Source organism: Hemibagrus wyckioides, linkage group LG09 (genome assembly GCF_019097595.1).
Source record: "Hemibagrus wyckioides isolate EC202008001 linkage group LG09, SWU_Hwy_1.0, whole genome shotgun sequence".
NCBI lineage: Eukaryota > Metazoa > Chordata > Actinopteri > Siluriformes > Bagridae > Hemibagrus > Hemibagrus wyckioides.
This window is the reverse complement of record NC_080718.1, coordinates 5,640,789-5,662,900: the sequence shown is the minus strand read 5'-3', so window position 1 is coordinate 5,662,900 and position 22,112 is coordinate 5,640,789. Positions and strand designations below refer to the sequence as shown.

The window sequence follows — 22,112 nt, the reverse complement described above, 5'->3', positions numbered from 1 at the left end:
CGTCTCTCTGATTGTGCGCGTCTCTCTGATTGTGCGCGTCTCTCTGATTGCGCGCGTCTCTCTCATTGCGTGCGTCTCTCTCATTGTGTGCGTCTGTGTGTGTGTGTGTGTGTGTCTGTGTTGTAGGCTCTGGGAAGTCGTACACCATGATGGGTTCAGCAGATCAGCCCGGTCTGATCCCTCGGCTCTGCAGCTCGCTGTTTGAGCGCACAGTGCAGCACCAGCGAGAGGAGGAGAGCTTCACCGTGGAGGTCTCTTACATGGAGATCTACAACGAGAAAGTTCGGGACCTCCTGGATCCTAAGGGGTGAGGATCAGCACATGATCTGCTCACATTTTTTATGGCACTGCTTAACATTTCAGAGACATTGACCAGTAACAAGCTGCAAAAAAGAATACGTTAACTGTCAATTATATAAGAAATCAAACAGAAGTGTATTATCTTGATTTAAAGATACAGTAAATCAGTAGTGAGGGTGGGGTGAGAGTTTCACAAGCAGCAGACTGCTCCAGAAAGCTGCTCCAGAATGTCAGTGGTGATGTTGATAGATTTTCCTTCACCATTTTTTTCACAGGAGTCGTCAGGCCCTGAAAGTGCGAGAACATAAAGTCCTGGGGCCATACGTGGACGGACTCTCTCGACTTGCCGTGGCGAGCTACAAGGTAAGACGTGCAATGCGGGCATCATTACAAAACCATTACTATTTTTACCCAACATGTTTTCACAGCTGCTTGTGCGTTATTTTTTTGTTAAAATTAACGCAAAATTTGTTTTGGATAAAAAGAAAAAACGTACCTACATTTTCTTAATTGTTATCACTTTAATTGTTTTTTTGTTCATGTGCTGTTCACCTATGTCCATGCTGTGTATACTGATATTCTATTAAGTAGATTGTATGGATTGTTGCTATAGAAACGATAACTTATTAACAGAAACACCTTCTGACCAATCACAATCCAGACTTCAGCAGTGCTGTGAGCTTAAAGACTATTATTGAGAATCTTCTAGAATTGTTAAACTTATTGCTATTTAAATGAGAAACATTATTTGTTGTTATTCTTTATTCAGGTTTAGTGTCATTAATCAGGAAGTGCTGTGTATATAAAGGATTTACAAGGGTGATATTTTAAGCAGTTATCTTGTCCTCTTTGTTGGTTTCCCTGCAGGACATCGAGTCATTAATGTCCGAGGGGAACAAATCTCGCACCGTGGCCGCCACCAACATGAACGAAGAGAGCAGTCGCTCTCACGCTGTTTTCAACATCATCCTCACACACACACTCCGTGACCTGCAGTCTGGGGTAAGGCCCCGCCCCAGTGACCTCATCGTCCCATCCGTATTTGCCTTTCTCTTTATCAGCTCCTGTTAATGCAAATGAACTTTAACCATTTCTGTTCCTCTCAGTAAGTTTTGGACTAAATGTTCCCCAAACTAACTCACCAGGTTAGATGTGATTTCTGGAACGTTCTCATTTTGGTTCATTTTATTGTGTTCTTTCTTTCTTTCTTTCTTTCTTTCTTTCTTTCTTTCTTTCTTTCTTTCTTTCTTTCTTTCTTTCTTTCTTTCTTTCTTTCTTTCTTTCTTTCTTTCTTTCTTTCTTTCTTTCTTTCTTTCTTTCTTTCTTTCTTTCTTTCTTTCTTTCTTTCTTTCTTTCTTTCTTTCTTTCTTTCTTTCTTTCTTTCTTTCTTTCTTTCTTTCTTTCTTTCTTTCTTTCTGTCTTTCTAATAAGAAATCACTCCAGCCTGCAACCACCTGTAAACTCTGCCATCTTGGCTTTGATATCTGCTTGTCCTGAAATGTCCACTCTAAAATGAGACCCAGTTCACAGCTAGGACCATAGCTCTGAATCGAACGCATGTGAAGTGCCTAAAGATTTCTCTTCTTTCTAATCAGCTAATCATGAGGGAATGTAGCTGAAATTGTACAGCCCTCGAACACACACGAGAGCCGCCCTCCAATCAGAAGGAAAATCAATGAATAAGTCATGCTGTGTCCTGACTCGAGTGTCTGCTGATCTCAGTCCTGTGTGCTCGTGTCACCGCGTCCTTCTGCGCTGCCTGTTTTATTCGATAAGATCGCTCGACTTCCAGATCAATAATTCAGCAGTGACCAAAGCGCTCCTATGAATCAAGCGCAGCATCGTTTACACTGGTGCCCTGAGCGCAGAGCTTTAATCCCCAGAGCACTGACTAGGACACAGCTTCACGTGGTATTTTACATGCAAAGTGCGTAGTTTGAATCGGAGAGCAGGTGTGGCTTTCTGATTCATCTCGACTGCTCTGTAATCTCCCTCCAGCATTTTACTGCTCATTATTACCAAGAGAGATAAAGGGAGTGATTGTGTCTGTAGCGAGGTCTGTGCTCGTCTGTCTGTCCATACTCCATAAGGCAGAGGGGAAACAATGGACACTTGTGTCCTGTTTGGCATGGCCTCGCTCACTTTTGTTCGTGCTCAGCTGGAGAATTCAGCCCAATTTGGGTAGTGGGGTCACTCAAACACAAATCTGCAAACATGAAAATGGAAATCAAAATGTCCTTTACTTCAATTTTTTGTTTAAACCTTTCATTTATATTGGTTTAACAGCAACACCAGAAGGATCTTGTAATACTCAGGGGGTCAGGCTTGCACCACTTTGGTTTCTGATTGTTGAATGTTTGTAGGATTTATTTGGTTTTATCTTTATAACCAGCAAATGAACTGATTTTTAGAATTTGGAATGAATCCAAACCGTGCCAAGATCACAACAAGGTCATATGGCTGAAACAATTTCTATTCAGTCTCTAACTTCCTGTTTGAAGAAGTGTTTATGATGGAGGCATCAGCTTCTAGTTCTACTTGTTCTTGTAATCATCATTAACATAATGAAACAAGGTGCAACTTTCCAATATGGTTAAATCTGTTAATTCAAGCAGTTATTCTGTTTCAAGCTTAACAATGGTGTAATAGTCTACACACTGGAATAACCAAGGCTGCTTGTGCTGGTGGAAACTAAAGAGCTGGCCCTGGTCATGTTTTTAAATGTGCTGTGGAAAAACACCCAGTATGAAGATTCTGATTTAACCTCTCTCTCTCTCTCTCTCTCTCTCTCATTCCAGACCAGTGGGGAGAAAGTGAGTAAGCTGAGTTTGGTGGATTTGGCTGGAAGTGAGAGAGCAGCTAAGACCGGTGCGGCTGGTGAGAGACTGAAGGAAGGCAGCAACATTAATAAGTACATGCACTCTACTTTTTTCCATAACTCTCTTCCTTCCTTTTATGGCTACTTTCACATCACAGTATTGAAATAGAACAAATCTCTTTTTCTCTAAATGTCAAACAAATCTCATTTTCTCCAAAGAATGTTGGGGGGAAAAAAATGACTTGATTTTAGTACAATTTATTAAAATCTATTTCATTTAAGTATACAGGTGCAGAAGAGACGAACAGTACTGAGTGTGTTGGAAGGATGTGAGTCCTGGGATTTTCACAGGACAGCATTTCTGGTTAAAATAACTACTCCTGTGAGAAAATCTAATCTTGTTCTACAAACAAGAGCCAGACTTGGGTATAAGCTGGGTAAAAGGTGATCTTTAGAATATCCTTGTGGTATTACAAACAATCCAGTTTATCAGAAAAATGCCCTCCATATCTGCACTTTTAACTGGAAAAAGCTTATTAAAGATTATTATTAATTAAGAATTAAAGATTCCAATACGAATTGGAAAACTGTTTCATTGCTGTAGGAAAGGGTTCTACCCTGTGTTGTAGTCTATATTCTAGGTACTAATGAAGGACCTACACCTTTTTGATCAGATTGAACACTGCCACAACTCTAATGAGTCTTTAAATATCTGATATGAGGCCATGCTCATGTGTTTTATTTTAACGTGTCCTATTCCCAATGTCCTGCCTCAGTAACAGCTGAAATAGCTCTCTGTTTGGCCTTTTTTGGCTTCCTTTCATTCATCCTGACCCTGAATAGCTCCAGAGTGGATATGGTCAGTGATGAAAGCTTGTGCTGCTCAATTGCTAACACAGTGATGGATTCTCTTGCTGATGTGACATTTTTGAACCATTTAAGTTAAGAACGCCGGAGACGCTTGCTGCTATTTCAGCTGTTTTTATTGTGGTTTTTTTTTCTCCCTCGTTTTGTCATATGATTCAGTGTTCTGATTTTGTCCAGAGTTTCTGTGTAATCGTGTTATTGTGAATTTGTAAGTGGTTCTTGGATTTATTTGTAGCGGTGATGTGGCTGTTATCTCTGGCACTCCACACACGAGAAAAGGGCAAGCTTAAAAGATGTAGATTTTTAGGTGGTGAATAAATAGTGGGAAGAGCCCGGCTTTGCTCTGTGTATCAGGGAATGTGTGTGGGCACAGACAGATACTGTACCCTCTCTCTCTCTCTCTCTCTCTCTCTCACTCTCTCTCTCTCTCTCTCTCTCTAACTCACACACACTCTCTCTTTTTATGGTGCACTGGGCAGGTCTTTAACCACACTGGGGCTGGTGATCTCAGCGCTGGCTGACCAGGGTGCAGGAAAGAACAAGAGCAAGTTTGTGCCTTACAGAGATTCCGTGCTCACGTGGCTGCTTAAGGTAACTGATGCATCAAGAAAAATTTCCACAAAGTTTCCCAATTTCTTTCCTCAATAAACAATGAAGGGATTCCCTCAAAAATAAAAAAATGTCTACAATGCCCCGGAAATATAAGTTCTGGGACGCTGTAAAAATGAGCAAATTATATTTTTAAATTTACATTTTTAAGTCTGCTTAAATGATCCACAATGATCCACATTCCTCTAACTCCAGGACAGTTTAGGTGGAAACAGTCGGACCGCCATGGTGGCCACGGTGAGTCCGGCCGCCGATAACTACGATGAGACCCTGTCCACGCTGCGCTACGCCGACCGTGCCAAGAGCATCGTTAACCACGCTGTCGTGAATGAGGATCCCAACGCCAGGATCATCCGAGAGCTGAGGGAGGAGGTGGAGAAGCTCCGGGATCAGCTCACGCAAGCAGAGGTACACAATAAGCAAATATTTTAAAGGAGTAGTTTGTAATTTTTTTTTTTAAGATTTCAGGGCTGGAAAAATATAATAGATTCATAAGGCTTATTATTTATTTTTTTTGGAATATTAGTGTGACCTGTTTGTGATTACACTGTATTTGTGTGTGTGTCAGTCCATGAAGGCTCCAGAGCTGAAGGAGAGGCTGGAGGAGTCTGAGAAGTTGATCCAGGAGATGACGGTCACCTGGGAGGAGAAGCTAAGGAAGACGGAGGAAATTGCACAGGTAATCCTCACACACCTGTAGCAGCTTCCTCTTAAGTTCCTTTATATTTTTTACGGACTATAAAGTGATGACCTTGGTAAACTGAAATGATTCTTCTTCTGTTTAGGAGAGGCAGAAGCAGCTGGAGAGTCTGGGCATCTCCCTGCAGTCGTCAGGGATCCGTGTGGGAGATGATAAATGCTTCCTGGTCAACCTCAACGCTGACCCCGCCCTCAACGAGCTGCTGGTTTATTACTTAAAGGTACACACACACCCTGGATTTGTGTGCGAAACTTTGGCATATGATCACCATTTTTAATATCAATCTTTTTACCTGCTTTGACATGTATAATTGCATTATAACACTATAAAGCCTAAAGGAAGATAAATGCATTCCAGTGTGTTTACAGTTCATCTCATGCAGTCTGCTGTACAAACTATGAATATAATAATACTGTGACTGTTCAGTACTTCACTGGAATTTCTACCTTATTGGTTATTAAAATGGGTGGGGCTGATCGCTGATGAAGCTTGTGTAAGATCACAGGTGACCGCGGTCCTGATTCTTATAGCTTGTGCTGGTGTGTTTAGGTACAGAAAATAGAAGCAAAATACATAGTGCTTACTGCTAACTACTTTATCTAGATTAGCATGAACAGCCTACGTGACGGGCTAACACAGAATTATTCTTACTGAGCCTCACACAACATTAGCTAAGATTGTAGGTGGAATTAAAGAGACGCTAAATAGCATTAAACCTTAAACAGTGCACTCACTTCACCTGCCTGTATTAACTCCTCTTCTTCATAAAATGAAAGCACACACAGTTTGTGTGTGTATGTGAAGTGTATCAGGTTGATCTAATTCATGATCTGGTGTTTGGAGGTGCATTTAACAGAATTTTCAGGTTTCCTATCATGCGCACTGCATTCCCTGTCTTAAAGTCACATAAAATAGTGAGTTACTGATTAGTCAGTGTGTGTGTGTGGTGTGGTGTGGTGAGTCAGTAGCTTATCTGGGGTTGTTATTTGCAGGAACACACGATGGTGGGTTCAGCAGACTCGCAAGACATTCAGCTATGCGGCATGGGCATCCAGGCTGAGCACTGCGTCATCAACATCACCTCCGAGGGAGCGGTTTTCCTCAATCCGCACAAGAATTCCAGGTATTTCAGCGTTCAGGGAAAAATCTCTTCTTATAGCTGCAAATGGATTTTTAACCTAACTACACTAAATGATTTACAGAAACAAGGTCTGTAAGTTTCGACGGTGTGATGTTGACCTGTTGATGTGTTTTCATAGGACGTGTGTGAACGGATCTCCAGTCACGAGCCAGCAGCAGCTTCACCATGGTGACCGCATACTGTGGGGCAATAACCACTTTTTCAGGTCAGAGTCCTCACCGCTACAAAGGAACTCTACTGGTGATGTTTATTTCCTGTTTTATTTAGTTTAATGGTTGTATGCCCTTCAGGATAAACCTTCCAAAGCGCCGTCCACGTCCAGTGACCGAGGAGGAGGAAGGAGAGGGGGGTAATATGAAGAACAGCAACAGCAGCGAGCAGCTGGATGCAGACGGTGACACGGCCAGCGAAGTTTCCAGCGAAGTCAGCTTCAGCTATGAGTTCGCACAGACCGAGGTCATGATGAAGGCACTGGGGAGCAACGGTGAGTCTGAAACAAGAAATAATGCAGTGTGTCCGAACAAGAAAACATTTAAACCTTGCATTCTATGGTGAGCTTGTGTCCACTGTAGCCTCAGATTTCTGGTTTTACCTGACAGGAGCAGAACTTCTCAGATTGCACAAATGGGCAAGATGCTTTTCTGTTCATCACAGTTGTAAAGATTGGCTGTTTGGGTTATGATAACCTTCCTCTCAGAAACTAGCCTTCCTTTTAAATCTAGTGACTTACAATCAAGCCCAAGCACATAAATCTCTATCGTAAACAAGTCTGATGATCAATCATAGTAATTCTCTCTCTCTCTCTCTCTCTCTCTCTCTCTCTCAGACCCCATGCAGGCCGTGCTGCAGAGTCTGGAGCGACAGCACGAGGAGGAGAAACGCACAGCCCTGGAGCGGCAGCGGCTGATGTATGAGCAGGAGCTGCAGCAGCTGCGTAAGCGTCTCACCCCAGAACGGCAGAGCGCGCAGACCCAGCAGCACTACCGCAGCATGGAGAGACTCAGCCTGGGCGGGCCGTCGTCGTCATCTCGTCTGCGCCAGTGGAGTGAGGAACGGTAAAGTGTATAGCAAAGCATCTGTTATATTCAGAAACGTATTCCAGACTCAATTAGACAGTTGTTATATTATATTATTAGTCCTTATATCTTAATGTGTGACTATTTTTGATTTCTAAACCAAAGGTCATTAGCTATTATCCACTACAAGACTAGCAAGAGCAATTAAACAATGAAGCGTGCCTGAAGAATAGTAGTTGTAATTGATGTTGTGCTCAGGCTTTTGGAAAATGATTTGACTTTGAGGTCAGAGTTGAGAATTGACTAGGAATGGAGAGGAAGGACTCATACTGACATATTTGTCAATTCCGTCAATATCTGCAGGGAGGCGATGCTGACACGGAGTTTGCGGAAACTTCGGGAACAGATAGTAAAAGCCAACCTGCTGGTGCAAGAGGCAAGTTTCATCGCAGAGGAACTGGACAAGAAAACCGAGTACAGAGTCACTCTGCAGATCCCTGCTGCTAACCTCAACGCTAACAGGAAGGTAACTTCCCCCCTCAACCATGCTGAGTCTGCAGGAGTTAACTCTACCCTCACAATAGCAGGCATCACAGTGACAGATGATTTACTTCCTATGGATTTCCGGGGAATAAGACAAGGTGATATTAGAGCTGAGATCTCAGTTTACACACATTAGCTGTAGGTAAAGTTTCAAATCCGGTAATTCTAGTAAAGCTGGGGTTTTTGTTCTAGTTTAGGAAATTAGGAAATTTAAAGCATGCAGTTTTAGAGAGTGTTGTGTGTATAGTGTGTGTGACAGCCTGGGCAAACTTCTAGCATTCTAGATTCTTCTGATTCTAGCATTGTATAGTCCATAAATTGCCAAAAGTGGTAAGAGTGATAATTCACTTCACAAGAAACTGTTGTACATGACTGTTCTCGTGTCATTTTGGTGCATTAATGTTCATTCTTTCTGAAAACTGAGGTGTACATTACACAGAAAAAGCCAGTTTTACACAATTTTCTTTGTCCTTGCAGCGTGACGCTGTGCTGAGTGAACCTGCCATCCAGGTGAGGCGGAAAGGTAAAGGCAAGCAGATCTGGGCTTTGGAGAAGATGGAGAACAGACTGGTAGACATGAGGGAGCTCTATCAGGAGTGGAAGGACTATGACGAGGATAATCCTGTACGTCCTTTACAACGGCTAGTGGAATATCTTCTGTATCTCAGTGATGCCATTTAATCATCAGTCTCTGTTATATCTCACAGGTGATGCGTTCGTACTTCAAAAGAGCAGACCCCTTCTTTGACGAGCAAGTCAATCACAGTCTAATCGGAGTGGCTAATGTCTTCCTGTCCTGCCTGTTTTATGACGTAAAGCTGCAGTACGCCATTCCCATCATTAACCAGAAAGGAGAGGTGCGATGACACAAAGTGCACCGACACTCAACTAAATTATTATTATTATTTTATTATTATGATTAACAATGTCAGTTGTGTGTGTCCATGGTTCAGGTGGCAGGACGACTGCATGTGGAGGTCGTGCGTGTTGCCGGAGGTGTAGAAGACGGCATGGCTGGAGGGGAAGACGGGGAGAGCAGCCCTGAGGGAGATCCGCTCGAGCGCAAACTCGTCTGTATGGTAGGCGTTAAAGGAAAAGTTTGAAGTGAGATTCATTAGCCTCACAGATTCTCTCCAAAATCCCTGTAGCAAAATTCCGACTCTGGAAATTTATTGTCCCCTAACCAGATTAATTTATAAATATTCTGTTGATACTTTTACACAAGCAGTGAGATGAATATCCAATTAGTTTGAAAAAACGTGTGTCTTAGGCTCACTACTGGAAAGTTAGACTTACAGAAACTCACTATTGCATCTCCACTGATTGACTTTGTTTATTTAATGACCACTGTTAAAAAAAAACAATACAAAACAAATTAGACTAGTCATTATATTTATTAGTCTTTATATATTCTCTGCATTGCAAATGTTGAGGATGCAGAAGATAGGGATAGGTGGAGAGAGATGATACGTTGTGGTGACCCCTGAAGGGAAAAGCCGAAAGAAGAAGAAATTCTCTGCATGTCTGTGCAGTTTGTTTGTTAATTTTTTGCTCACAATGTGATTGTCTCTCTCTCTCCATTTCTGTTTATCTAACAGATTAAGATCCTGCAGGCTACGGGCCTTCCTCAGTACCTGTCCAACTTTGTCTTCTGTCAGTACTTGTTCTGGGACCAGGCCGAGCCCATCATCGTGGCTCCCGAGGTGGACCCGTCTGCCTCATCACCCAGCAGCAAAGACCCTCACTGCATGGTGGTGTTCGACAGCTGTAAGGTGCGAATCGGGCCACATCAATCAACAAACCCATCAGTGTGTTCTTTCATATCAAAAACATCACTAACAGGTCTGGCTTGAAAACGGAGAATCCCTCATGTGTAGATGATAATTGGATCCGTGTTGAAACTTGCTGCTGGATTTATGACGCAACATGGAGAAAAAAATGTTTATTCGGCAGCTTCAAAAACACCAGATAGTACTTAAGTACTTATAGTTATTTAAAGAGAAATGAAAGCAGCACAGTTGCAGGTTACAAGGTCCACTGAGGAACATTTTCAGGAAATTTTCTTCCAAATAAAGGAACCAGGCTGAAGTTCCTAGGCCATAGTTCCTAAAACCGGCTTAGGTACTTTCAGGTAAAAGGAAACGGTTTAGGTTTAGCTTACTTCAGTTTAGTTACTTTACTGAAAAGTCCCCTTTGGTCAAATGGCCGCTTACCATTTACACACCAAAAAACTCTTTGCAGCACACAATCAGTTAAAATAAAGTATGAAATTATGTTTCTAGAATATCTTCATGTGTAATGAATCTAAGCTAGACTGCAGATGCCAAATTTAGTTTATTGATATAAACCTGGGATTTGTGCAGTTACAGCAAATCAGAGCTGTGAATTGTACCACATTTGCCGTAATATCATGTTGCTGTACTTTTTTATGCCATGTGCTGACTAAACCATATCACCTTTTTCCCCTAGCTTTTATCCTGGACAGTTCTGCAATCCTTTAGGTTATATAACTTCTATGAAAATGTATGTATGTATATGTTTCTTATTGTGTGTGTGTGTGTGTGTGTGTGTGTGTGTGTGTTAGGAGCTGGCCGTAGCAGTAACGGAGGATTTCATCGAGTATCTAACGGAGGGAGCGTTGGCTATTGAGGTATATGGCCACAGGCAAGCTGATCCAGGCAGGAACCTGGCCCTGTGGGACCTCAGCATTATTCAGGCTAAGACTCGCACACTGCGTGACAGGTGAGCCACAAAGAAAAACACTTCCTCTGCTATAAAACAGACGGTACACAAACAGCCCACACAGAACAGAAGAGCAGCCTCGGATAAGTTTACACTCCAGTGATTCATATTTTGTTGCATTATTGAGCTTCTCTGGCTCTGTGCCACGTTTTCTTTGTGCCAACCATACAATACAGAGCAGCACAATGCATCTTTATTAGTCCACTTGAGTGCATCAGAGTGCGCGTGTGTCATGTACCCTCATTTCACCTTCTTCTCAGGTGGAGCGAAGTGACAAGAAAGCTGGAGCTATGGGTGCAGATCCTGGAACTGAACGAGAACGGAGAGTACATGCCTGTTGAAGTGGTGTCAGCTGGAGATGTTCGCACAGGGGGCATCTTTCAGCTGCGACAGGTGTGTTAACCACTGAACGTGTCATTTTAAAGTTTTTGAGATGTTTAAGAAAGATTTCTACATGTCCATCATCCTTAAAAGTGCCCAGAATTATGCAAATATCCAATTGCCATTTCTAATAGAATTCTGAATACTAGTAAAGTAGCTAGATAATTATTAAATACTGAATATCATATATTTTAAATGCTGTATTTAAGGAGTGGGGAAATGTTTAAACTTTCTCGATGTATTCCATGTAAAGGTGTATTATATTTGTTGGTGTGTGTGTGTGTGCATGCAGGGTCAGTCTCGGCGGGTGCAGGTGGAGGTGCGTTCGGTGCAGGACTCTGGCACTATGCCACTGATAGCCGAGATTATTCTGGGCGTGTCCATCGGGTGTGTGGAGATCAGACAGGCTTGCCCCGCTAAAGGCAATGACTCAGAACAGGTTAAAAACAAAACTTTATGTACTTCCAAGGAAAATTCCGTTTAATCATTTACCCGGGACTTTCAGTCCAAATGGCCGCTATTCCTTTATGAAGGCTTAATGAGTTGTTTTCTATTTTTACAGTCGGAAGGGGATGAAATGGACAGCTATCAGGTATGTCGGTTTGCACAAAAACTTTTATTGAGTCTGCTTCCTCTGGTGAGGTCAATAATTAACAGTTCGATCACAGGAGCGAGACCTTGAACGGCTGAGACACCAGTGGCTGGCCGCTCTCACTAAGAGACAGCAGTACCTGGACGAGCATCTGCAGAGTCTGGTCAGCAAAACAGGTAGTTCTCCCTGCTGCGCTCTCCTCCTGTAGGCTTGTTTGCTGAAAGATAATAAAATAGAAATAAGACACTCTGGAGAGAAAAATCAGGTTTCACCTTCAACTGCTCAGTTCATGTAATCGACAAAAAAAATGTAATCAGCGTTATAGCCAAGTTTGTGTTTGGCTTCTAAACAAGTGGATTTGTAATAAAGATCTAGAATTCCCTAAAATGAGGGAAAAAGGGCTTAGGATAAATGCCATATACAGTGGCTGTGTTTGTGTGTGTATGTATATGTGTGTGTGTGTATGTATATATATATATATATATATATATATATATATATATATATATATATATATATATATATATATATATATATATATATATATATATATATATAAAAAAATGTTGAACATTTCCTTTTGTGTTTATATATTCGATGAATCGGACAGATTTCTGCTGACAGAATGGCGATATTAAGGGAAAGTATTGTACAAGACAGACTGAAGAGACTAGGCTGATATTAGGCTGCATGTCTGATGTTAATCTGGTGAAACGTGATTCCTGCGTGTGATCAGATAAGTCCGAGGATGATGTGGAGCGTGAGGCTCAGCTGCTCGAGTGCCGGCTGACTCTGACCGAGGAGAGGAATGCGGTGATGGTGCCCTCTGCTGGCAGCGGCATTCCAGGAGCTCCTGCAGAGTGGTGAGGCTTTACTTGAGAGTTTTCTGTTATTATAATAATTGTCTGTCTGTACCGCTTATCCGATCTTATTAGAATAATTATTATTACTAATTATGAAACGTAATTCTCCCTAATGTAAATTTATAGTTATTTTATTTATCATAAACAATGAAATAATGAATTTCCTACATCGTTAACACCCTTTCTTTTGGGTTCAGAAGGTTAAGTAGTTTTTCATGATTTAAAATGATCTTTTTTTTTGGATACTGCCATGTTGATATTTTTGTCTGGGGCAGGGTACCAGTGCCTGGGATGGAAACTCACATTCCAGTCCTCTTCCTTGACCTGAGTGGTATGTTAACTCGAACGCTTATGAAATGCCTGAGCTTGAGTTGCTGTTTAAAAAAAAAAAAAAAAAAACATACAACTGATATTTTTCTTTCTTTTCATTTTCTTTTTGTCTCCAATATAGCTGATGATTTTAGCTCCCAAGAAAACCTGGAGAGCCCGGAAGCCGGTGGCTGGGATGCTCTACTGAGTAGCGAGGATGAAGACGACTTCTTTGATCTGCAGATCGTCAAGCACCATGATGGAGAGGTGAGGCATTAACATTCAGGTGATGTTGAAGTCTGTCTGATGGTCAACTCTCCTGTGGTCTGCACATTTGTCAAACTAAGTCACTGATATAACACTCAAATGAACAAGTACAGTGACGCACTTAACTTGATCTGACCAGAGCTTACCCTGATTGGTGCCGTTTTGCTGCAGGTGAAAGCCGAGGCCTCCTGGGACTCCACGGTTCATGAGTGTCCTCAGCTGAGTCGAGGCGGAGCTGCTGACCAGAGGGTCTACCTGATCATACGCACTGTAGTGCAGCTCAGCCACCCGGCAGAGATGCAGCTCGTCCTGCGCAAACGCATTTGCGTGAATCTCACTGGACGACAGGTTGAATCCTACTCTTCATTTTCTTCTTTTTAATATAAACTAAATATAAAGGCAACACTGTGACTTTTCCATCCACTGACTATATCTTAGTCGTAAAAGCTCTTAGTGTCACGTTTACAGTGTACAAAAGTGCAGAGAGCTAAAATCCCTCACGATTCTGAAGCTCACACCTAGAAAAGTGTGGTCACTTTTTTAGCTGAAATGTTTGTCTGTGGGTCTGCAGGGGTTTGCTCAGAACTTCCTAAAGAGAATGTCCACACGGAGCACCGTGCCTGGCTGTGGGGTGACCTTCGAGGTTGTGTCCAATATCCCAGGGGTAAGCAAGTGCAGACTAATGCTAGAGTTATACCCAAGATGGAAAAAGCTGAAAGGTTACTGCATTATGAACTTGCATTATGTTTATGCCACATACAACTGTGTTAATGTTCAGGATGCTCAGAGCTCTGAGGACAGGGAGATGCTCGCCCGCATGGCCGCCAATACAGAGGACCCCAAATCATCAGACAACGAGGCAGCCATAGAGAAATACCTGCGCAGCGTCCTGGCTGTGGAAAACATCCTCACACTGGATCGCCTGAGACAGGTGAATTACCTCTCAATTAAGGTTCATCAGCTGGATTTATCTAAATTGATTGTGTGTGATTTAGGAGTGTGGACTAGTGAACATTTTGTCCTCAAAGTTGATGTTAGAAGCAGGAAAAATGGACAAGTGTGAGGATTTGAGTGAGTTTGATGAAGGACCAAATTGTGATGTCTAGACCACTGGATCAGAGCATCTCCAAAACTGCAGCTCTTGTGGGGTGTTCCCGGTCTGCAGTGGTCAGTATCTATCAAAAGTGGTCCAAGGAAGGAACAGTGGTGAATGGGCGACAGGGTCATGGGCAGTCAAGGCTCATTGATGCACGTGGGGAGTGAAGGCTGGCCCGTGTGATCCGATCCAACAGACGAGCTACTGTTGCTCAAATTACTGAAGAATTTAATGCTGGTTCTGATAGAAAGGGGTCAGAATACACAGTGCAGGACGGGTCAGGGCTGTTTTAGCAGCAAAAGTTGGACCAACACAATACTAGGCAGGTGGTCATAATGTTATGCCTGATGAGTTTATGTGAGGAATTGATCCTGTTTGATGATGAATAATGCATAACCAGACATTTGTACATATCTGTGATGGTGAGTCTCAGTGTTGTTGAATGTGTGATGGTTTTGTGTTTTCAGGAGGTGGCAGTGAAGGAGCACTTGGCTGGTAAAGGAAAGGGGAGCAGGCGGAGTCTCAGCTCGCCCAGTGTGCACAGGGTAAGGACACTAGCGCTTGCTATAAACAAATATGTGCATTATGACATGTTCCAAAACATTTACGTGTATGACTTTTATCCTGACAGTTATCTGGGAGCAGACAGGATTTGTCTCTAAACTCGAGTCTGGAAGACAACAAGGTGAGCAAACTGTACTTCCTGTTTTCCTTTGTACGATTTGACCAGGTACAGTTCTAAAAGTCTAAAAGCACTGACTTTTTTGTGTGAGTGCAGAATCGATGGGAAAGTCAGCAGGACATCTTCCTGACAGCTCCGCAGTTCAGCCGCACACTTCCTCGGCCCACCAGAGACCCCACACCACCACCACCACCACAGAGCCGGAGCCCACCCCAAACCCAGGATCCAGAGCAAGGTAAACCGGCCATGCCCTTCTCCTCAGTGAAAGTGTCACTTCATCTCCATCTCAGACTCTTCCTCTACTTTAAAGCTTCTACTTTTCCTTAATCTAACATACACCACTGTATTAGATTGACTGTACACTGTGCTGTGGGCTTCTGGCACATGTCAATTACACAATATTTAATAGCAATGTGTCTACATAACGTCTAAATTTTATAAGATTTGTTTTAAATAGGCCACATCTTTCGTAAGCTGGATGTAACAGCGCTTTAATCTTATGTAGGCATACACTGAGGATAAATCAGTACTTTGGTGCTAAAGTAAAATGTATTGATGTATTTTTGTTGCATATTCATGATCTTTATAAATGATTCTAAAAGCAATCTCTAAAAAAAAATGTTTCTAGATTTTTAATAATGTGATTATAATATAGAGCTCTAAAAATGATTCACAAAATTTCCACACATAGGATCTGGCTAGTTTCTTTATCCCCAAACTTATAGCCCCCCCCCCCCCCCAAAAAAAAACCCAAATCGTGAGGCAGACAAAGTTTGAGCAGATGTGGTTAGAAGATGAGAAATGTTTGTGTTTTTATTGCGATAATGAGATTATGAATGTTTTTGAATATGTGACATAAATAAGCATTTTACTTTCTGTCGCCATAGGAACAGATTCTCACTATGACTTCCCATTTCCATATTTTTGTCGTGTCTACGTGGCCTTCAACTTCTCACACTCTTTTCCTGCCCGCCTCCATCACGCCTGTCCTTGTTTCCCTGTCACTGTCACCGCCTCTTCCTTCTCTGTGTTCCTTTTTCCTCCTCTTCCTCCTTCTCGGTCTGTTCCCCAACCTCCCCTCAGGCCTTTCAGGGCTCGCTGCTTCTTATCTCTCCCCAGTCAAGGCCCTTGTCCCTCAGATGCCCAAGCTGCTCAAATCCCTTTTCCCTGCTCGGGAAGACAAAAAGGACCTGCGTCCCTCTCCACAATTGCAACAGGTATGCAGTGATACTATAGATAACAAGTGTTAATATAATTGTAGATTCCGTGACAACAAAAAGATTTTAAAGGTGTAATAAGTCAATTGTTTGTCTATACTTCTAGCACGTGCCTCGTATTATGATGCAGAGCAGCAGCAGCCCAGATGAAAGCAGAGTTCGAGCAGAACCGGTAAGTTCCCCAACTCTAGATGGGAATAGTGTGTGTGATGAGCAGTGTTGAGTTATTCTTTAGTGTTATTCATGCCTTCTGTCAGCTGCCGGTGATGGGAAGGAGTCTTGGTTCTGAGAAACCCTCAGACAGCCCTGATGCATCCACCTCCTCTGTGCAGGACTCGCATGAGCTGCCCCTCAGCCCCATGAGTGAAGCCTCCAGTGGCTATTTCTCTACCAGTGTCTCTACTGCAACCCTCTCTGATGTCTCTGCTGCATCTGGAGACCTAACCCCGAGCCCCAACACCTATGATACATCTCGGCGGGTTGCAGACGAGTGCGAGGGTACTGCCATTCCTCCTGCAGAAACCGGGCTCAAATACATTGAGGAACCTCAGCAGAACCTGAAACTCAAAGACCTACAGCCCGCGCCTCGGAACGGCGTTCCCTGTTCTCATGCTGAAACAAAACTAGTAACCGTCCCTATTTTAGTATCTAAAGCTGCTACAGACCATGCTTTCTCCCTCCAGAGGGTCAAGCCCTCGAACCTCAAGTCGTTTAGCCCCATCCTGCCTGAGGAAGAGAAGGAAAAGGGAGAAAGAGTCAGGGCAGAGGGCAGCTCTGACAAAATGAGCAGAGATGCCGAACTTCCTCCCTGGCTCAGAGTCGGAGAAAACGTCATGGTTGCCAACAGTAAGTATGGCACAGTGCGTTACGTCGGGCACGTGGACTTCTCAGAGGGCATCTGGGTAGGAGTGGAGCTGGACACACCCACAGGTCAGTCATGCAGGGTGTCGAATTTAATTACACTAATAAGCTGATCTGTTTAACTGGATATCTGTAAAACGCACAACAGTATCAGCATTTGATGATTGTTTTCTGAATAGAGGTGGGTCCATTATGGCACAAATATCATCTCGCAATTCTTCAAGGCCACGTTACACAATATGTATAATGATTAGAGTTTATTATGTATGTTTAGAATCCATATATTATTTATTTTCTCAACATTGTAAAGGTTTAGCCCCAGAGCCTTTGTGCTAAAAAAGAATGCTGCTAGCTAACTGATCTGAAGTCAAACTTCTCCTCATAGTTGTGGTATATTTTGTCAAAGCCTGATGTCTCTGGTTCTTATAGAAGACCTTGTATGACTTTGTTTTGATGTCTTTTCCTCCTGCCAGGTAAAAACGATGGCTCCGTAGAGGGCCGTCAATATTTCCGCTGCAACCCCGGTTACGGAGTCCTTGTGCGGCCGGACCGGGTGAGTCGGCGCAACACGTCCAAGCGGTATGGGGAGAACCGGCGTAGCGGCGAGTTCCTACAGGTGAAGGCAGGTTCAGGCCTGACTAATCAGAAAGCAGAAAACCGCAAATCCTGGAGTAACTAAACACCGCTTCTTCCTGTACCACGACAAATTCGCATTCCTGCACTTATAACCCTGGTGCTCGGTTCTACACAGAGGAGCTACAGAGTTCCCTCGTTCTCACCTCTACACCAGCGCACCTGTTCACGTGACGAGTCGCATCTCAACACTGAATAAACTGTGCGAGTCCAAACTCCTATATATATCGAGAAACCCAGTTCTCTGGGGTCAAACGGTTTTTATCCTCTGAGTCCTTTTGTAGACTCGTGTTTTATGTCATTAGGCATGATTAATATTCTTCCCCTTTAGTCAATAATCTGTGCTGAAAATCCCGAATGTGCCTTTGTGATTTAGTTTTTTTTGTTTTTTTAAAGTCATCCCTTATTCCTCGAACACTAGCAAGAAAGCCTTCTGTCAGGGCGTGGTCTGATCTCAGGGATTGGTCAGAGATAGCGGTCGTGTCTGATGTAAGAGAAAGCAGGTTCTGCATCAAAAGATGCCAAAAGTGTAGTTTATGCATATATATGTGTATATATTTATATGTAAATATATATACATATAATGTTAGGTTTGTTCATTTGAGGGCCTATTCACACCAAACTCTTTATAATTTTTCTGAACTATTCTAGTTTTTAAAGCTTAATTTCTGTGGGATTTGGATGATTTTAGGCTCGTGTTAGAGCTGTATGAACCTTATTTTAAAAATAAAATGTTTCAGTGGGGAAAAGCATGTGAAGTGTTGCTTCACTAGATCATCTAATGATCTGCTAGATAGAACTTCACCTCCCCGTGACGGAGCAGGTGAGTGTTCCACTTTCATGCTGTATCGTGTTTAGTATGAATAGGCCTAAAGACAGGAAGTTGCATGTGGGAGAGTAAGAAAAAGAAGGAAGAAAATTCTGTAGCTCATACGGGGTGAAAGGCCACTACATACCTCAGAGCATGTAGCACGTTCTGATCCGAGCGATTTTAAGAGAATGGATCGGTTTAACTGGGAGACGAGGTTTTAACGTTGCACTGGAATTCACAAGGATAAACCTCCAGATAGGAATGGCACGTGACGGTCGGATGAAAGTGAGATCATTTCAGTGATTTATAAAGTTAAGTCTTCCATGAGGGGCTTTGAATTTAGTGAAGATGCCGCATAAGGTGGTACGAGGACGGTCCGGTTCCTGGCAGTGCCTGAGGCTACACTATATTCATTTGCGTAAAGCGAATAAGAGGAACGAAAGTCATTCCAAGAGAAAGTATTAAACGTTTTGCATCATTACGCAGTCGGAGATGCACATACTTCAGTATGAAGGAGCATGAATGAGTTCTTGCACATGGGAGCAGACCAGAATGATGGGTTATACCATTGCATTTTAATCCTCACCCTGCGTTCACACCATCACACGACAAGTGGATCTCTGTGTGGTCCAGCATCCAGAAGCAGTAGTAGCTATATACACAGCTTTTAAAGTTAACTACAGAAACACAGATTAAAATAATCAGTGTTTGATTTTACGTTACATTCGCGCCAGCAGTTTGGCTGTCTAACTAGCTGTACTAGCAATTTATCCAACGATCTCTGTCATTTCCTTCCAAGCATTCAGAACGTCTCTATATGCATTTATAAAGAGATTGTGTGATAAGGTTTAGTTTTTCGCTCCTTCTTGACCAGCAGGCAGTAAACAGGAACAGTGGACCACATGGCGCTCCGAGGAATCTCGGCTTTAGCGTAAAACTGAACTGAACATCTGGCTTTGTCGCTCGTTCGTGTGAACGCAGGGTTAAAGTCCTTAATGTGATTTCTGAAATCGAATGCAATATTGATTTTATTAAAGTATATTTTAATGATCATAGATAGCTGTGGATTTTTTTGCTATCAAAGTTTTCAATTTAGGAATCCCTTTTAATTAAAACATTGCACATTTGATTTAGCTTAGATGTGGGCCCACCCAGTGGGGGTCTTCTTCTTCTTCTTCTTCTTCTTCTTCTTGTTTTCTAGAGAGTTCAAATCTAACTGAGGTGCTGAAATAAAAAGCCATCATCTTTTTAACTCACAAGTGTCCCCAGGAAGCAGGGAAGATTTCCTTCAAGTAGTATTTATTTTCCTGATTTTATTCTTCAATAACTTCAGAGTCTAACTAATAGAACTGTTTGGTGGAATTAGTGTGTGCGCGTGTGTGTGTGTGTGTGTGTGTGCGCGCCTTCATTAGACATGGCTTCTTCATCTCGTCATTGCACAAGTCTTGGGGAATATTATCACTGAAACGTATCTGTCGCATCGTGTCCGTGTGCCTTGTGCAGCAAAATATTTGAAAAATTACGCACAAGTAGCTCAGAACAGCACTGCTCTGATCTGACCGGCAGATGTGCACAGATGTCGGTCAGAGAGACGAGTACGGAGGTTATAAGATGGGGAAATAAATCCTGATTTTAGGAATTTCAAATACAGAAAAAAATCTTGCATATTTACTTTGTCACCGTGTGTTTACACCTTCCCATACCTTCCCACACCTTCCCATACCTTCCCATACCTTCCCATACCTTCCCACACCTTCCCACACCTTCCCATACCTTCCCACACCTTCCCACACCTTCCCATACCTTCCCACACCTTCCCACACCTTCCCATACCTTCCCACACCTTCCCATACCTTCCCATACCTTCCCACACCTTCCCACACCTTCCCATACCTTCCCACACCTTCCCACACCTTCCCATACCTTCCCACACCTTCACATATTACACAAGTTTCAACTCGTAGAACATTTTGTCCAAGCCCCGCCCTCTCCGGAAATCAATAGCCACCTGCTTGGCCCCGCCCCTCACAATGTTAATGAGTTGTGTGTTTTGCACGAGTAGCATGATCATTGAGTCTGTTGTGATTTTGTGATTCTGAAAGCTGAACATTTGATAAAATTACAATCTCATTGATTTATTACGTAGACGAGATCGTTTCTGTGCTGTGTGTGATCTACATGTCTCTCTCTCTGTCTGTCTGTGTGTCTCTCCCTCTCTGAACACCGGGGTTGTCTTGATAAGTATTACACATTTAACAGAGCTCAGATTAAAATCCTTAATCATTTCAGTGACGCTTTTTATATCCAGTGTTGTAAACATGGCTGGTGTTGAGTGGTGGTGGTGATGATGATGGTCAGTCATTGCCAGCGAAGCTGCACAGCTTATTCGGTGTCACGGCCAGCAACAAAGTCTTATCAGTGTGAGAAATTATTCTCATTAACGACGCTCGTCTAAACCCCACCTACAGGATGACGGCAAACTCACATGCCATCTTCATCAACTGGAGAGAAAAATATTCCTCCTTCCATCAATCTCACATCAGAGCGTTTGTGTCTGAGCTGACCATCACTCTGCCTGTCACAAGTCCATCGCTAGAGGATCATTTTAACGCTAAAGTTAAATTTAGGATTTAACACTGAAGTGCAATTTACCAATTATCGTCAATTTCCTGTTTATTGTCTCATAACCTGGAGCTTTTTTTTTTTCTTCCTCAAACCTGACTCTGATCCTCAGCAATATTCAAAATCCAAGCCACCACAAAGTGTCCTTTCAGCTCCGTTCCAGCTGGACCGTTCCGGTGACTCCCACACGGCTCTGTTTAAACCCCGCCCCCCTGCCTGATGAAAATGGTTTCTCTTGTTTGTTCTCGCCTCACTTTCTTCTCTGCAGAGCTTCAACCTGCCGCTTCCACTGGCACACGCTCATCAACTGCTTCCTGTGTGTGTGTGTGTGTGTGTGTGTGTGTGTGCGTGTGTGTGCTTTCTGAGACTCCAATCTGTGCACAAGTTTGGGATTAATTTAATTATTTGTAATTTGATGCTGATATCCAAAGAGTAATCATGTACAATAATTCATTTATAATTTCTTTTATATCGACTGTACAGTAATCTCTGTGGAAAGAAAAAATAAAAACGACTGATTTATCAAAACAACTGTCTTTATTCATCACTTCTTCCCCTCTCTCTCTCTCTCTCTCTCTCTCCTTCTTCTTCTCTAACTTCTCTAACCTTTTTAAATGATTTACTTCTCTTACCTTTTGTCACTTCTTTCTTTATTTCCCTTGCCTTCTTTTTCCATTCTTTCTCTGTATTATTTCTCTGATATTTCTCTTTTTAAATATTTTCTTTTTTCTTCCTCTAACATTTTAATCCCTTTTATTTTGTCTCTTCGTTTACTCCAAACTTTATTTCCTCCTGTATTTTTTCTTTTCTTTCACTTTCTGACCTCCTTCCTCTCTGTAAGCGTTCTCCATCCTCTTCCTCACACCTGACCTCAGGATCACTGACCAGAGGAGAGGACAGTGTATGTCCCTTTCTCCCTCCTCCTCTTTCTGTTTTCTTTCCTCTGAAATGTGGTTCTTCTGTATTTTAGAATTTTTTTTTTTCACTTTCGTTCAGCTCCTGCTTCCTTTTTCTATTTCTATACCTCTAACGTTTTCACATG

General features: G+C 42.5%; 1 protein-coding gene across 3 annotated transcripts in view; it reads left to right on the top strand.

The window, feature by feature from the left end:
- The window catches only part of kif13ba (kinesin family member 13Ba), a 33,070-nt gene extending 12,795 nt beyond the window's left edge, over positions 1 to 20,275 (top strand). Inside the window, exons 6-40 of one of the 3 annotated variants that reach the window (XM_058398171.1) lie at positions 127 to 307; positions 576 to 663; positions 1,168 to 1,302; positions 3,099 to 3,211; positions 4,465 to 4,576; positions 4,790 to 5,002; positions 5,163 to 5,273; positions 5,380 to 5,514; positions 6,287 to 6,417; positions 6,554 to 6,640; positions 6,726 to 6,919; positions 7,262 to 7,490; positions 7,815 to 7,977; positions 8,472 to 8,618; positions 8,702 to 8,851; positions 8,948 to 9,073; positions 9,593 to 9,766; positions 10,579 to 10,736; positions 10,997 to 11,129; positions 11,410 to 11,556; positions 11,680 to 11,709; positions 11,786 to 11,885; positions 12,446 to 12,572; positions 12,848 to 12,903; positions 13,024 to 13,148; positions 13,320 to 13,496; positions 13,720 to 13,812; positions 13,927 to 14,079; positions 14,712 to 14,789; positions 14,876 to 14,929; positions 15,023 to 15,161; positions 16,046 to 16,143; positions 16,250 to 16,315; positions 16,401 to 17,073; positions 17,478 to 20,275. In XM_058398171.1, the coding sequence (XP_058254154.1) occupies positions 127 to 307; positions 576 to 663; positions 1,168 to 1,302; positions 3,099 to 3,211; positions 4,465 to 4,576; positions 4,790 to 5,002; positions 5,163 to 5,273; positions 5,380 to 5,514; positions 6,287 to 6,417; positions 6,554 to 6,640; positions 6,726 to 6,919; positions 7,262 to 7,490; positions 7,815 to 7,977; positions 8,472 to 8,618; positions 8,702 to 8,851; positions 8,948 to 9,073; positions 9,593 to 9,766; positions 10,579 to 10,736; positions 10,997 to 11,129; positions 11,410 to 11,556; positions 11,680 to 11,709; positions 11,786 to 11,885; positions 12,446 to 12,572; positions 12,848 to 12,903; positions 13,024 to 13,148; positions 13,320 to 13,496; positions 13,720 to 13,812; positions 13,927 to 14,079; positions 14,712 to 14,789; positions 14,876 to 14,929; positions 15,023 to 15,161; positions 16,046 to 16,143; positions 16,250 to 16,315; positions 16,401 to 17,073; positions 17,478 to 17,683 (5,102 nt within the window). In that variant the 3' untranslated portion in view covers positions 17,684 to 20,275. Of the gene's footprint in view, positions 1 to 126; positions 308 to 575; positions 664 to 1,167; positions 1,303 to 3,098; positions 3,212 to 4,464; positions 4,577 to 4,789; positions 5,003 to 5,162; positions 5,274 to 5,379; positions 5,515 to 6,286; positions 6,418 to 6,553; positions 6,641 to 6,725; positions 6,920 to 7,261; positions 7,491 to 7,814; positions 7,978 to 8,471; positions 8,619 to 8,701; positions 8,852 to 8,947; positions 9,074 to 9,592; positions 9,767 to 10,578; positions 10,737 to 10,996; positions 11,130 to 11,409; positions 11,557 to 11,679; positions 11,710 to 11,785; positions 11,886 to 12,445; positions 12,573 to 12,847; positions 12,904 to 13,023; positions 13,149 to 13,319; positions 13,497 to 13,719; positions 13,813 to 13,926; positions 14,080 to 14,711; positions 14,790 to 14,875; positions 14,930 to 15,022; positions 15,162 to 16,009; positions 16,144 to 16,249; positions 16,316 to 16,400; positions 17,074 to 17,477 lie in introns of all 3 variants that reach the window. The other 2 variants (XM_058398172.1, XM_058398170.1) reach the window with 2 other exon arrangements.
- Positions 20,276 to 22,112: the final 1,837 nt, after the last annotated feature.